The sequence below is a fragment of the Erithacus rubecula genome, assembly GCF_903797595.1.
Source record: "Erithacus rubecula genome assembly, chromosome: 6".
Lineage (NCBI taxonomy): Eukaryota > Metazoa > Chordata > Aves > Passeriformes > Muscicapidae > Erithacus > Erithacus rubecula.
The window spans coordinates 5,137,815-5,152,503 of record NC_136688.1 but is presented as its reverse complement, the minus strand read 5'-3'; the positions used below and the strand labels follow the sequence as shown (position 1 = coordinate 5,152,503).

At 43.2% G+C, this 14,689-nt stretch overlaps 2 protein-coding genes across 3 annotated transcripts; both read right to left on the bottom strand.

Moving 5' to 3' along the window:
* Positions 1 to 101: 101 nt before the first annotated feature.
* SAAL1 (serum amyloid A like 1) lies at positions 102 to 10,282 on the bottom strand. Of its 2 annotated transcripts, XM_079307558.1 has the most exons (12): positions 10,125 to 10,282; positions 9,788 to 9,901; positions 8,749 to 8,832; positions 7,018 to 7,097; positions 6,579 to 6,638; positions 6,204 to 6,319; positions 4,926 to 5,109; positions 4,573 to 4,655; positions 4,249 to 4,437; positions 3,252 to 3,448; positions 2,682 to 2,774; positions 102 to 2,095 (listed from the first exon to the last, which is right to left on the bottom strand). In XM_079307558.1, exons 1-12 carry the CDS (start codon positions 10,239 to 10,241, stop codon positions 2,003 to 2,005), a joined length of 1,410 nt encoding a protein of 469 aa, XP_079163684.1. In that variant the 5' UTR covers positions 10,242 to 10,282; the 3' UTR covers positions 102 to 2,002. The 2 variants fall into 2 exon arrangements, with proteins under 2 accessions (XP_079163684.1, XP_079163685.1); XM_079307559.1 differs by lacking the exon at positions 4,249 to 4,437 and having other exon boundaries at positions 501 to 2,095.
* A 285-nt stretch (positions 10,283 to 10,567) lies between these two features.
* Positions 10,568 to 12,062, bottom strand: LOC306803258 (serum amyloid A protein-like). The gene is made up of 4 exons (XM_079308470.1): positions 12,005 to 12,062; positions 11,545 to 11,697; positions 11,204 to 11,342; positions 10,568 to 10,772 (listed from the first exon to the last, which is right to left on the bottom strand). Exons 1-4 carry the CDS (start codon positions 12,045 to 12,047, stop codon positions 10,631 to 10,633), a joined length of 477 nt encoding a protein of 158 aa, XP_079164596.1. The 5' UTR covers positions 12,048 to 12,062; the 3' UTR covers positions 10,568 to 10,630.
* Positions 12,063 to 14,689: the final 2,627 nt, after the last annotated feature.

Below are 14,689 nucleotides of genomic sequence, written 5' to 3'. Positions count from 1 at the left end.
TTTCTGTCGCATGACAGGCACCTGATATCAGTAACACTTAACAGTTCACCAGCCAACCCTGAATATTGGTGTATTGAAATGGAGAAGGAACAAAATTAAACAACAGATCCTGTCTCAGCTTTTTTTTTTCTATATTACATTATATGGTGACTGCAGAATTTCAATGGTGACAAATTTCAGGCAATGCACACAAGAAATAATTGTTCGCTATGGTGGAAGACACTTATGATTCAGCTGGGGACAAACTAAGCCCAAAAAAAGTTTGTGGGATGAGACACATGTTAATTTCCAGACCATAAAAATGACTATGGAAAAAAAAGCAAGAGCTAAAATAACTATCCAGGGAAGGAAAACATTTTTTACAGCACACAGACATTATGAAGAGGTTTGATTTTCCTCTTACAACTGACACACTTAAGAGTAACAGGCATTTCCAGTGGCTCAGAAAACAAATTTAATTGACACTAGAATGAAGTAAAGCATATAGGTTTTTTTTTTTTAAAAAAGCAGCTTTATTACAAATCTGTAGGTTTAAGAAAATATCCCAAAACTGTCAAGTAGTATGAAAAATGCTGTCACCAGTTTTCTCCAACAAACATAGCATACAAAAATTGATATAAACCACGGCAATTCTTTTTGGTGACACAAATCAGGTATTTGCAGTTCCAGATTCCCTGCTAACAACTAAGATGCTGCTGGCAGGGGGTGATTGAATTGCTATGGTTTTGAAAACTGGAGGTTGGGATGGAAAGGTTATATATACATATACACATACTGTATTTTACCACTGTATTTGTCCAGGTAACTCTGGGAACACAACATGGCCCAGCACAACACTAAAGTTTGTAAAACCTGGAGAGCCAGGGAATGTGTGTATGTGACATTAAGTTATTCTCTATGCTCTGGTTCCCATTTGCTTTTACACCTCAAACCTAATAAAGACCAGTTGTTTTCCACTCTCATTTGCAGAAACAGGGAAGTTGATGTACTGCTGTGCTGTCTCTTCAGACTCAGAATATATCAGGTGTACTGCATGCAGACACAGGATCTAAAAATGCAATGCAGTTAAAATACCATATAATTAAAGTGGGAGTTTTAGAAGATTATACTCTGAATTTCCTGCAAGTGACCTAGAACCTTAAGCTCCCCCATGGAAAACATGGTATTTCTCATGCCATTCTGAGATAATTCATACAACAAATCAAGAAGGAAAGAACTGAGATGTTACACTCCCAAAGTGAAGCACAGACTGCTGAAAAAACTCCTAAGGTCTGCAAGTGTACCAGGGATTGAATCCAAAGCTGCCCTGCAAATCTTCACTGTGAGTAGTTACCTGCAATGGCTGGAAGCTGCAGCACAGACCATTGGTAACAATATTCTCAAATCCTTTGAACTGCACAGGACTGAGACACCACAACTCATAGCTGCAGTGAAGATGAGGCTTCAGTAGAAGTGTGAAGATTTGAAAGGAGCAGATTGAAACATTTCTGTTACAGCACCTGCTCAAAGTATTGATATGATCTAAAAAAATCCCCAAACAACTCTATAATTTAACTGTTTTTATCAGATGCTTGAGGGGAATTTCTATTAAGCAATCCTCCTTTTGTCAACAGCAACTTGAAAGAAACCAGCACCATGTTAAAGAACTACTCAGAGCATTTCATTCATTTTGCTGTTTCAACTTCAGTTGAAAAGCACAGAATTGAGAGTTATTCAAAGAAAACTACTCTGCAGGAGAGTAATTAGAAATCAACAGTCTCTCATTACCAAAGCAAACAGGATGGAAGATGCAGAAGTGATTTACAGTCACATTTCCTTTCCCTTGCAGAACCAGGTTAACCCTAGGTTAATCAGGGCTACCCAGAACATTTCTTAAAAGCCACCTGCTGGTAAAAAGGTTGCCTCATTCTCCTGCATTTACTGAAAACTTGATTTCTGAAACACTGTCATGAAACAGTGGAAAATCTTCATTCCAAGGAAGGAAAATATTTTATGTACATTCTTAGGTGTGAACCTTCAGGCTTGGGAAACGTTTTTCTAGATTGTCAGCAAGTGTCTGATCAGCCTCACGTAGGACTTCAAGGAAACTCTCCACCTGGAAATAAAAAACAAACAGAAGGAGAAAAAAAAACCCAAAATCAACTTGCATGGAACACAGAATTCTTATACTGGCACAGGGGCTCTTCCTACTTCTGTACTTTCCAAATATGAGTAGCCAGAAAGAGCCACTGCAATGAAAAATGGAAAATGCCCCACAGTAGCTACTTTCCTCCTAAACCCCACAATACCAGTTGGTCTAAATTTTGAAATGGTACCACTTTCCTCAAACCCTTACTTCCTTGTTTAAAAGAAACACAGAAACTCTTCTCACCTAGGAAAAGCTCCCTATGAAAAACATTTAGGACAATCCTTCTATAAAAATATACAGGACAAATTTTCAGCCAGGAAAAATTTTCAGACATCCACGTTAGCACAGTTTGGCCTTGGCATCAGCTGATAATCTTGGCAAAGCTCTGGCTGTAGTGAGGGACAGCAGACAGAGGGGGTGAGACTATCTGGCACTGAGTGGTGTTTTACCTGTGCCTGAGCAATCCTGTCCTGTTTGTACATCAGCTTTGGAAAGGCCCTGCCACCCAAGGAGCACCTTTTCAGCTGTGTCACACACCTTGTCACATACTCACCGAAGCAAAATACAGAGGTAAGAGGTTCTGAAAAGCACAGGAACATGTCTGCTCATTCAGGTGTCCCTGATGCAGTCCTTCTAAGGTATTCTCCTGGAAAATCAGAATACAACCAGCATGTCATGAACAGCTGTTGAAAGAACATCTACAGAATGTGCTCTGTTCTTAAAATGGGTAAAGCAACCAGAACTTACAGTTCTCAGAGAAAACCAGACAGCTGATACAAAAGGCTGTGAAAACTCATACATCACAAGTCTCTTAACCTGAATGTTTCCATAATTAAAAAGGTCCAGCTGAGAAGGTGAGATCATATATTGACAGTATTTACTTTTCTCAACTTTCATGCAAAAGAAAGGGCAACATATATGTACAGAATTTATCATTCTTGGCACACACCTCAGAAAACCTATGTTCCTCCCATCTCCCACACCTGTTGTTACTTCTGGTTGATTCTCTAATCAACTCCCAGTTAGCAACTGCACTTGCATAGAAAAATGCCCACAGTAATAGTAAATACTTTTTTCTTACCTACCCTGCAGAAATTCCTACTACAATTTTGTTTATTCTTACCTTGGTTAGCTCTTGAAGCATATTGGAAAGTAATTCACAGCAAATATCCTTCAAAATTTTTAAATGGAAATCTTCCTCATTTACATCAGTCCTTTCAGTCTCCTCTTGCTCAGACTCCTTGGAGTTCTCAACAGCTCTCTTCCCACAGCCCTCCATGTATTGTAAAATACGAATCAAGCTCCCAATCAGTGGCATATCTTAATACAAAGTAACAAGAACAGTGAACTTTAACACTGAAAATTCTTGTCCATCTTTCAAGGCAATAGAATTTTGAAACATATAATCAGATTTTACACAAAAGCCATAGGAATGTATATTCTGACAGTGTTGCATTTTGTTATTCAAAAACAGTTTTAAAGAAGCAAGTGGAATAGTAGAAAACTCAAACCATTTTTCCTGCAAGCTGACCTGTATCTATAAAAACTATATGCCAGTGTAAGGAGAAGGAAACTGTCTTTGGTAGTACCCAGTGGGGGCAGTATGTAAATTTGCATCCAGATAATCCCATCTGACAAACCAAACTGCACAGCAGCTTTCTGCTGCAGGTTACCCTGACTCACATTCTCAAGACAGGCTTTTAATTCTAAGGAATTTAAAAGTAAGAAATGATAGATGGATTTAGTTAAGTGCAGAATCTCCCCCTACTAAAAAAAAAAATAGTGCATAAAAATATAAGTACTATATGTTACATATGAAAAAATAATGTAATTATGCCTTACTATGTTTTAGCAAAAATAAATTCTCAATTTTCACTAATCCACCCAATGGAGAAGACTGAGCAGAATCTGTAGATTCTGGTACTGTAACTCCTCAGAATTTACAGCCCACCCAGTAACTGAACTTTGGGCTAGCTGTGATTTTGAGTAACCAGGGAAGAGTCTTACTGTATGCGATGTCACTGAATTGAACCATTTTCCACACCCACATAAAGCCAACTGTGAATATTAATTTAAAAAAAAAAACAAAAAAAAACAACCCAGAAAAAAGTATGACTTACTTTTCCTCATCCTGGTGTATTCATGCTCTGTCTGTGAAGCAAACATAGCAGACAGCACAGACAAAATAGAGGCCAGCACAGTCTTCTGCTCCTGCACAATGATGGGTGGATCATCTGGCTGGCAAAGCTCCTGGCAAACGAGGTCATAAAGCAAACTCCAAGTCTCTTTTCCTCCATCAGGAGCCTGCACTTGAGAAAGAAAGAAAGAGGATCCACCAACCCAACAAATTTAATCCAAGTACATGAATTCCTGTTCTCCCCAATAAATATTTGATGATCCAGCCTCTCTTGGCCCCCTCACAGGTAGCAATTCCAGGTTCTTACCAATAGCCTGGATACCCTCATCCACCGTGGTCAGGAGCTGCAGGATATGCATATAAACATCCAGTCCTTCTGGGTTATCTGATCTACACAGGACAAACATCAAAAAGACAAATTAAGGTGCTGCTTACTGAGCTTATATTCTGTGTTTTGGTCATGGAGTAGCCCATCAGCAATCACTGCCATTCCCTTTGCAAACAAACACGTTGACTCATTTCAAACCATAAGTCCAGGAAAACATACCCCAGTGATCTGTCAAATTGTGCTGTTCCCACTAAAACAAGATGTTTGGGCACAGGCCTTACAAGGTTATAAGGAATCTCCTCAGCCATGAAACCAAAATAAATCTCCCATACCGGACTTGCTTGGCTGCTTCAAGTATACAAGGCACAATCTTAAAGTCTGGAAGCTCCTCAGGGGAATCATCCACAGATGGTCCCACAGAGTGACAAGTGCCATTTTTGATCCAGTTTAACATCAGCTCTTCATCCAGATCAAAGAGCTTGTCCACCACTTCACCCACTTTCACCAGCAAGTCAACTGCACAAGAGAGAATATTCTTATTATTTCACCAAGACTAAAAATGAAGAGCAAAATTAGCTCACAAAATGCTAGTGTATACAAGTATTCAGAGTAAATTCAGGACTGAAATAAATTCATTTTCTTTGTGACCTACTACTGGTTGCTATGTTTAATCCCTTTATGTGGCATAGACCAGGTAAAGAGTTTGATGCACAGGGATTGTTGGAAAGGCCACTGACACCTTCTACCTTGTCATGCCACATGTGAAGCAGTAACTTCACTCTGCAAAGAGACTCCATGATCCTGAAAAGTTGTAACTCCTCCTTCTGGAGTAAAACTTTTCAAGATTTGTTCCTAGATATGCACTTTTATGCTAATCTTCCACTCGCCAATGTGCATTTTACTTAAACAGACCTGTTACTTCAATTGGATGGAGCATTATTTCTGAGAATTTGCATTTTAAAAATAGATTTAAAAATTGAAAAAGCTGTATTATTAGGGTTCCCTGACAAACAACAACTGCTGCTACAGCTGAGCTGGATGTTAAACAAAAATTCAAAATATTTCCATTTTTAGGTGGTTGGTGTGGTTTTTGCTAGATTAGTGCTAAGAGAGATTTGTGTAGCACTATCTGCATACCCAAAGCCTGCACAGTATTCAGCTGCCAGAGTAACTGAACCATTCTTCCAGTTCACATTCCACAGATATGGTAGTTTCAAAACTAGAAAACTCATATCTGACTTGCAAAGAATAAATTACATCAGGTCTTGTTTCAAGATACAAAAATTACATATGTATATCCCTGAATGAGGACTATGTACTTTCTTTTATTGTGGTAAATAATAATTTCTTCAATTAAACATATTCTGATCCCCCCCATAGCTTTCTTCTTTCTCTGTGAGTGCTGCTCTGGCTGGTTTTATTCATATTTATAACCCCGCAAAGGGAGGGCAAGGTTGTTTTGGTGTTCTTTAAACTCACGAGGTTTCCTTTATTTTAAAGAAATTAACCCAACTGAGAACATTTGTCTTTGAAATTGAAAACTTCAGCTCTTATTTTCCTTCTGCAAACACCCACTTCTGCAAACATCCCAGCTTGTTTTGGCAACCTACCATTTGTAGAGCTGGACATGATAAAGCAAACACAGTCGTACACAGAAGGATTTTCTCGGATCCTCTCCACCCAGACATTGGCCACCTCAGGCTGGGAGAGGCAAGTTAACAACAACCTAGGCAAGAATTCCCCATTTCACAAATTAGAAACCAGTTCACTCCTTTTAGCTGTACAAGTGTAAATCCAAAAAAAAAAAAAAGACAGAGGAAATGGGAGTCCAAATCATAGCAAAGTGATTCCACAACAATACAGAAACAATAAAAGGAGAGGATGAGAGGATAATAAAATAGTGAGCCTATTTGCCAGTTTTCTCCCCAGGCCTCAGAGCACAGCAGAACTACACTAATGATGTATTAATTTCTGAGCTGTCCTACCTGCTTGTTTCCAGAAGAGTTGGGGAGTCTGAATCACACAGACGTTGCAGTAATACTTGGCTTTAAGGAGAAAAAGCAAAGAAAAAAAGTTAGCAAAATCGATCTTTATTAAAAAAAAAAAGGTATTGAAAGGTTAATTTAACAACTGCAGCCATGTTCTGAGATTAAAGCCAGCTTTTCCTAACTGTGCATTCACTTCAGTATCTCAAGACCACCAAACTCGGAAACTAACTTGACTGGTGATTAAAAATTCCCAAAAATAGTGATCTGTGTCCTTTCTTCCTTTCCTGAACACTCTTCACACAAACATGATCAGCCAAAAGTTATGAATGAAGATGAGGCTTGGCAGGCAAGCTTAGATTCTTCTCTGACATGAATTTTCTGACTGTGAGTTCAGGTAAGCAGTACCTGTTCACGTACAAAGCACACAGACACTTACCCAAGATTCTCATCTTTGCTAATGGACATGCAGATGTCCTGGAAACAGGCCATATTCCCCAGTATTCCCACACAGATTTCCTGGAAAGTCAAAACACAGTATAATGAGACAACTGCAAGTCCACAATTTCATTTCCAGAGCCATAAGACAAAAGTAAGAGAGGTTCAAAGATGTTTTCCAGTTTGATTTCCAAGCTTGTATGACCCATTAATTTCATGACAAAGATACTAATTCTTCCACAAATTCCATAGAGATTTTTCTGTTCTATCAGACTAGACAAAAACACACTCAAGTACTATGCAGATATTTAGGTCTTAGGATGTCCCATAAAAGCAAATGTATCTTGAAATCATCTATGCTTGCCTATTCTTTGTATACTATTTTGAAGCTAATTTGTCAGCCCTGTTATTAAAGCAAAAAGGAGTCCTAAAACAAAAATATCACTACATAAATGTGACCCTCACTGATATTCACTTGCTCACAAAAGAAAGGGATCTTAATACAAGCTTCCAGCAAAGCCAAATTTCTGGTTAAAGGGATCTAAGATAAAATAAAATAAAAAAACAAACCCCAAAGCAGTGCATCCCATTAGGATATTCATGGCAAGATAATCATTAAGAGGATGCACACTTGTGTAAAGGGGACCACAAGAGCTCCAAAATACCTGCAGGTGACTGATGCTAAAATAAAGTGAGTCATTAGTTTGCAGCAATTTAAGACCAGAAATCAACTCTCTCCACTAAGGTTGTTTTCTTACTTATTAACATGTTATTACTTCTGCTAAATTACAGCAGGCAATTACTCCAGCAAACACTATTTCATGAAAGTAACTGTGACAGCCAATTTGTACTCACTTGCAAATTTGGGTTGTACTCTCCAAAGACAAAGTACTAAACTTTCAAAGCTCTACTCATCTTCTGGAGTAAAGCATCTGGCAACTTCTGAGAAAGAGGATTTACATCAATACTGAATACCTTTGAAAATCTTATCTTGAGTCCTGCAGTACACTGTGCAGCACAAGCTGGAAATCAGTGACATCAAAACAAGTGGAAAATTAAAAAAAAATAAATAAAGTATTGGTGTCTTAATAATTCCCAAGACTGCTTTTTGTAATATTTTTGTGTTTATGTTTCATTATCTTGTTCTGATTTGATTGGTAATAAATTTATTTCCCCAAGTGGAGTCTGTTTTCTCCATGACAAATCACAGCAGCTGGTGAGTGATCTCTCCCTGCCCTTATCTTGACCCATGAGCCTCCTGTTGTATTTTTTCCTCCCTTGTCCTGAAGAGGGGAATGACAGAGCAGCTTTGGTGGGCACCTGGCCTCCAGCCAGGGTCAAACCACCACACTTTTGCAGGTTTGACTAAACAAATTCCAGACCATTTCTGTTCAGTAACCACGAAACGAGTCAAAAGGGAAAAAGAAAGGCCAGACTGCTGGGTTTTAAAACAGGTCTTGTAACTATGTTTGACAAACTCAATCCTTTCTCAGTGTGTCTAGATGCGGATGTGTGAGTAGACATGTACCATCTTCAGCATCACCACAATTCTTACTGACAGACCATGTTAAAAACAGTGAAAAAGCATTTTATATTTAATTTTGTGTTTTCTCCTGCTTCCCCTTTTACATTACACGTGCAATGAGAAAAGAGACATAAATGTAAATGCATGTACAGAGCTATCTACTGTTGCCATTAACACAGCAACAGCTTTTTGACAGCCCATACTTACAGTCAGGCGAGGGCATTTGGACTTGGCAAAAACTCCCATGAATATATCAGGGGCATTGAATTCCTGAAGAAATAAAGCAACATCCTGTGGAGAAAGTGAATGGAGATGTAAACGGACCTCTACAATTTCCAAACACAAAATCAAATGTGTTCCCGCAGCACAAGGACTGGATCAATGAGATGACAAACTCACTACAAAAAATTTGTTATCTGCCAACACTTAATACCAATAATCCTTGTTTTTCAATAAGAGAAGGCCAGCAAGTCACGCTGGTGATTCAGCATGCCAGTGATTTGCTGTAGAATGAACCAAAAAGTCACACTTGCAAGAAAATGCAATTTGCTCCCTATCTCAACAGAAACAGACACTCAACCAGAATTCAGTTTTAAGGTATGACATTACCATGACATATAAAAAAAAAAGAAAGTTAAGGGATTGCCATCTTGACCGGAACACACAAAAACACACTTGACTGGAACACACAAAAGGGGAAATCTCCACATTTTACCACATTAAAAAAAAACATTAGTTCTCTGGTTGGAAGTAAAAGACCCATATGCCATGTTTATTTTAAAAATCTGAGCAACAAGTTAGGGAATAAAATAATAATACTTAAACTAGAATATATATATTTAGAGAGAATTTGTTGGAAATGCTGTATAAAATATCAAGAAGCCGTGTGACATTGCCCCTGCAAGTCTGCAGCTAAACTCTGAAAGGCTGTTTATCTATCAGAGAGAAGCTATGCCAATGGAAGTATGACAATTCCTAAAGGAACATATGCCTGTTTCGAGATGGCCTCGATATTATCCCCATAATCCGCATGCTGAAGGCACAGGCTGCGCACCCGAGTTAATTCCAGCTGCTGCTCTGCCCCTGTTCCTCTTTCCAGCGCAGGCTCCACGCAGAGCCCGCTCGGCGCCACCCAGCCCAGCTGTGCTGCCTCACCCTGCCCAAAACACCGGAACGAGCTGATTCCCGGCTTCTCCCACTGCCAGCACCACGCTGACCGAACACTCGGGGCACACGAGGCTCCTACCTCGTCCATCGACATGTCCCACACCTTGCAAATGTCATTCTCCATCTCCTCGTCCAGCTCCGTCCGGGCTCCCTCGGGGCTGGCGGCGGGCTCCGGCTCCGCGGGGGCGATGACCTGGGACACAGCGGGGCGGGGGAAACGACCCGGCTGAACCCCCGGCACCCCCGGGGTCCCCGCTGGGTTCCCAGGTGTTTTCCCACCCTGTCCCCGCTGTGTATCCTGTGGGTCCCCGCTGTGGTCCCGGGTGTCTCCCCCTGCCCGGGGAGCGGTCGCGTCGCCCCTCTCGGCGCTGACCGACGCCGGGCCCGCCGCCCGCTCCCTCCCGGCGGCCGCGCACCTCGATGAGGCGGGTGAGGACGCTGAAGAGCCAGTGCTTGCTGTACACCGTGTTCCCCACCGCGTCCCCCTCCTCCTCCTCCGCATCGCTGCACGGTGGCGACGGGTTGCGGTCCATGGTGGCCCCTCAGCCGTGAGGGGCAGCGAGGCGGCGGCGCGGCCAGAGCGGCGCCCGCGGCCCCACAGCGCCCCCTGCGCACCGGCGGCCGCACCGGGACCGTGACAGGATCGTGCCAGGATCACACCGGGAACGTGACAGGATCGCAAGCGGACTGTGACAGGATCGTGCCGGGATCCGCCCGCCCAGGCCGCCCCTCCGCGGGGAGCGGCTCCTGCCGCCCCAGAGCACCCGTGGATCCCTTTGGCAGCCCCCTGATGCCCCGACACCGCCGCCCCGCAGCCCCGCGCCCCCGGCAGGATGGATGCACGCAGCGAAGGGAACAGTTCTCAGGAGGATCTCTTTATTCTGCTTTACAAAGGGAGGTGTGACAGGAGCGGAGTACAGCTCTAGTATTTGCTGGGCAGCCCCTTGGGCCGGTAGCGGTTCGGGTTCCCGCCGCTGCGGCCCCAGCGGTTCGCCTCCTGGTCCTCCTCGGTGTCCTCGTCGCCTCTGCCGCTCACGTCGCTCTGCCAGGTCTCCCGGAGGTTGCTGTGGGGAAGGGAAAAAGGCCAGCTGAGCAGACTGCATCTAACTCGGCCTTGTGTTGGTTCTTTCACTCAGGAGAAACTGAGTTTCTGTAGGCCTGCTCAAGGTGAGATGCAAGCACGCACTGGGCCTTTGCCTGAGAGCCCGCGGTGGAATCCAAATCTGTTATGTCGGGAAATGAACTAGCAATGAAAGAGTTCCTTAACAGAAATGCTGAGAGAGGAATCTGCCTTCTCCGGAGGACGAGAAGAAAGGGTCACACTCACGTGGCACCATCCCTATAGGGCCCAGCTGTCTAGATGGGAACTACTTCTCCTCCCCTCTGCCATCCTTTTAGGTGCAAAGCTGAGTACAAATCAGAAAGGATCTCACTCCAGCTGGAGTGCCTGCATCCCTAATAACTCACTGTTAACAAGCCAAGCACGCTCCATTACCTGATCACTTCCGCTGCCCAAGCGCCCCCAGGTCCTCTCCGGGCAGCATCATAATTCCCACGGGCATGGAAATACTTGTCAGAATTTTTATAATTTGCCTTAACCATGTCAGTGTATGCTCTGAGCATATCCATTGCCCCTGATGAAAGGAGAGAAAGGGACATGATGTGAACTTGAAAGAGTCACAGCAGAAATAGTTCAGTACCATTTCAGCAAGGAGCTGAAAGGTCCAAGGAGCAGGAACAGAGTGAGGCACTGCTCCACATCAGCCTCTGCACAGGGCTGTGCCCACAGAAAGCACCTGTGGGGGCTGATCAAGGCCCCTGGAAACAGCAACTTACCTCCCACTGCATCCCGGACAAATTTTGCAGCTTCCTTTGCTCCTTCAGTTATACTTGGTTTCTCAGTACTTGCACACACAACAGTGGTGCAAATGGAGAACAATGCGATGCAGATCCAGAGCCTCATGGTTCCTGGCCAAGCCTGACAGGGACCTGGGAGACAGTGAGAGAGATGAGCAGTTCTGGAGCACCTTTGAGAACCCACCACACCCCCAGCTGTGCCCAGCTGCTGCCACAGTGCTGAGGGCTCACCCAGGACTCCCTTCTCCCCCTGAAAGCAGTGGTACCCTCTGTGCAACCACAAGATCCACAACAAAAGCAGGCTCACATGAGAAACCCACATTTTAGCACTCCTTCTGTCATGAGCACAAAGAAGCCCCAGGTGCTAAAGCATTGGTCCTGTTCCCAAATACCAGCTCAAAACATTGCACACAGCACACAAATTCAGAGTATCACTCACCACTGCAGAATGGCAAAGCCAAAGGAGATGGAGATCGTCTCATGTGCTCTCAGACTCAGAGGGTATTTATAAGCAATTCAAACCCCTCAAAAGAGGAAGCTGGAAGGGAGACCCATGGTTGGGAAATCCCCATCAGCAGTCCTAAAACAGAAATCATTACTGGAAACTTGTCCTTGTCCTTACTGAAAGTTCAAACTCCTGTTACATAATTTTTCTTCAGCTGTCCTTCGGACTATTTGCTCCAGACTGACAAACAGCCTTGGAGGCTGAAGAGTTCCCTGTGCTTGAGGTGCTACTGTTGCCTTAACGGTGACACTTTTGTTTGGATATTGGATTGAACAAAGCTCAGAGGGGAAGGTGCCTGGATGACTGCACATAGAAACACAGGTCAGGTCTGTGTCTGTGCACAAGGAACAGTGAACAGCTTTACCAGAAAGGCTGCAGGAACTGCTAAGTGAAATTCCCATGTGTGCTGGGATTGCCGGGATGAATTCCAGAGTTAACAAAATGGAAAATGTTAAGCACTGCTCATAACTCCATTGCAAGGCAAACCACATACACCTACATTCCTGCTGATAATGCTCTAAGATAGCACAGACACACAGACCATCAAGAGGCTCTGAATGGCTCATCTTGCCTTGGCTTGCTCTCACAGACCTCTCTTGAGGCACTCCAGCCACTCTGCTGCAACAGCAGCTCCATGGGACTCAGGTGGAAATTTTTGGATGCAGCAGTAAATATTTTGCCTAAGGGAAATTCAGATCCATACAGCCACAATCCTGCTGAATTTTAAATCAACTGTCTGGCCCTATTGGCATGGTTCACTGTTTAAGTACCCACTGTGCTTTCCCTGCCTAAAGCCTCCTCACTTCCCTTGGTTAACACCTTGACACAACCCTTTCCCCTGCAGAAAATAGGGTTGAGTGCAGCTGCACTGGAGAGTGAGTGTGCAGGAGGTGTCCCCATTGTGTGGCCTTCTAAATGATTTAGCAGTCTAGGAGAGCAGTTTACATTCCCCTCGGAAGAGTTAAGGGTAGCTGCCCCACTCAAAACTCTGCAACTGTAAACGATTTGCTTCTGGAGCTGCAGGGCAGAAGCATGAGTTGAAAGAGGTGCAATAAAGCTAATACAGTGCCAACAGTAACTTCTTCGGGTGTTACTGGACTTCAGTTAAAAAATTAGCTTAAGAGGAGAAGGATAATTTTCATAAACAAGCCTGGAGCAGCAGGACAGATACCCTGTATCTCAGAATGGAACAATTTGCAACAGCAATCTAAACCAAATCGACTAACAAACCAAGCAAAAAGCAAAGAGCACAGATCTTTGTCCCATTGCACCCCTGAACCTAATACTTCACAGTGTAAGAGCTCAGCTGCTGCAGGGACTGGAATGCTGTGTTTTGCTGCAACTCTGTACACATCCTGATGACATCCTTGCAGGACATGGCAGCACAAGTGCCTTCTCTGCTGGCTGCAATCAGCCTTGTCTGTCACCTTTTTGGTTCTTCAAAAACTCCTGTAAGCTGGGGTACAGGCATGTGATGCTTTGCCCAGGGACTTAGAACAAGCATTGCCCTCAAAACTGACCTAAGGAACTTCTTCCCTTCAACAGCTCACACACCATGGACCATAGAGGATATTTTGAGTCTTACACTGTTTAACATTCACTCCAAACCAACATTTCTGCAAAACATGAGGACCACTGCAAGAAAGCAGGTGCTGGAGGGATTCTTTAGGTCTCAGAGTACATCCCTTAGTGTCCAGCAAGGACAGCAGCAGTGACAACAATGCTGGAGTTCCCCACTGAACTGAGATAAAGCTGCAGCTCGGGGCTCCAGCAGGGATAGCCCAAGCCCTGCTTTCCCACATCCTCTCATCCTGCACTCCAGGTTACGACCCTCAGCCCACAGAAACGAGCTGCAGCCAACACTGCTTTCACAACAGCAAGAGGAAAAGCTGCCTCTGGTGGAGGAGGATTTGAACAGAGTATTTCTTCTTGGCCTGGCAATAAACAACAGCAGCACGTGCACACTGGGAAACACAAGACATTGAGTGGGGCCTGGAGACTGTTTCTTGGTTTGTACATTCTGATGCAATTAAGATAAAAAACAACTTCATGCTGGCTGCCCTTTAACTGTAAATATCTATCAATGCAAGCTATGTTCCACAAATATTCTACAATTTTGCAATCTAAAAAAATCAGACTAAGAAAGGGGATGAGGGGAATTCCCAGCTTGGGCACAACATTATTTGCGTTATTTCTTAATCTGGGAAAGAACAGTGTCTTATATAATATATGTGTGCAATAATTCAAATTTCAGGAGTTTTGCCAAGTGTAGAATATATACTACCAGTGACCTCAGGCTTACAGACATGGAGAATGACTGGAAACCTGTCTCCTTTCAAGAAGCAGATTGAAAATGCAGATATTTATCTGAAGTAAAATTGATTTACCCATAGGTGTCTAATAGTGAAATAATGTATGATACATTCTTATTTGAAAAAATAAGAAAATACTACCACCAGTTTCTATTTAATGCTGCTCCAGGCTAAGCCCCATTTATTCACCTCTGATTTTCAAGGGCCTCTCCCACCACCCACAAAAACAAAGCTGTGCAACTGAGGCAGTTTCTGTTTCAGTAATTTCTGAACAGAAGACCCTCTCATTTCACACTCCCTTCAGCCT

Coding starts and splice junctions, on each gene's coding strand:
- SAAL1 (XM_079307558.1), bottom strand. CDS start 10,241: ATGGACCGCAACCCGTCGCCACCGTGCAGCGATGCGGAGGAGGAGGAG. Junction 9,902..10,124: donor TCCTCACCCGCCTCATCGAG/GTGCGCGGCCGC, acceptor GCTGTGTCCCAG/GTCATCGCCCCCGCGGAGCC. Junction 6,320..6,578: donor ACTCTTCTGGAAACAAGCAG/GTAGGACAGCTC, acceptor ATTCTTGCCTAG/GTTGTTGTTAACTTGCCTCT.
- LOC306803258 (XM_079308470.1), bottom strand. CDS start 12,047: ATGAGACGATCTCCATCTCCTTTGGCTTTGCCATTCTGCAGTG. Junction 11,343..11,544: donor TGTCCGGGATGCAGTGGGAG/GTAAGTTGCTGT, acceptor TCCTTTCATCAG/GGGCAATGGATATGCTCAGA. Junction 10,773..11,203: donor TGGGCAGCGGAAGTGATCAG/GTAATGGAGCGT, acceptor CCTTCCCCACAG/CAACCTCCGGGAGACCTGGC.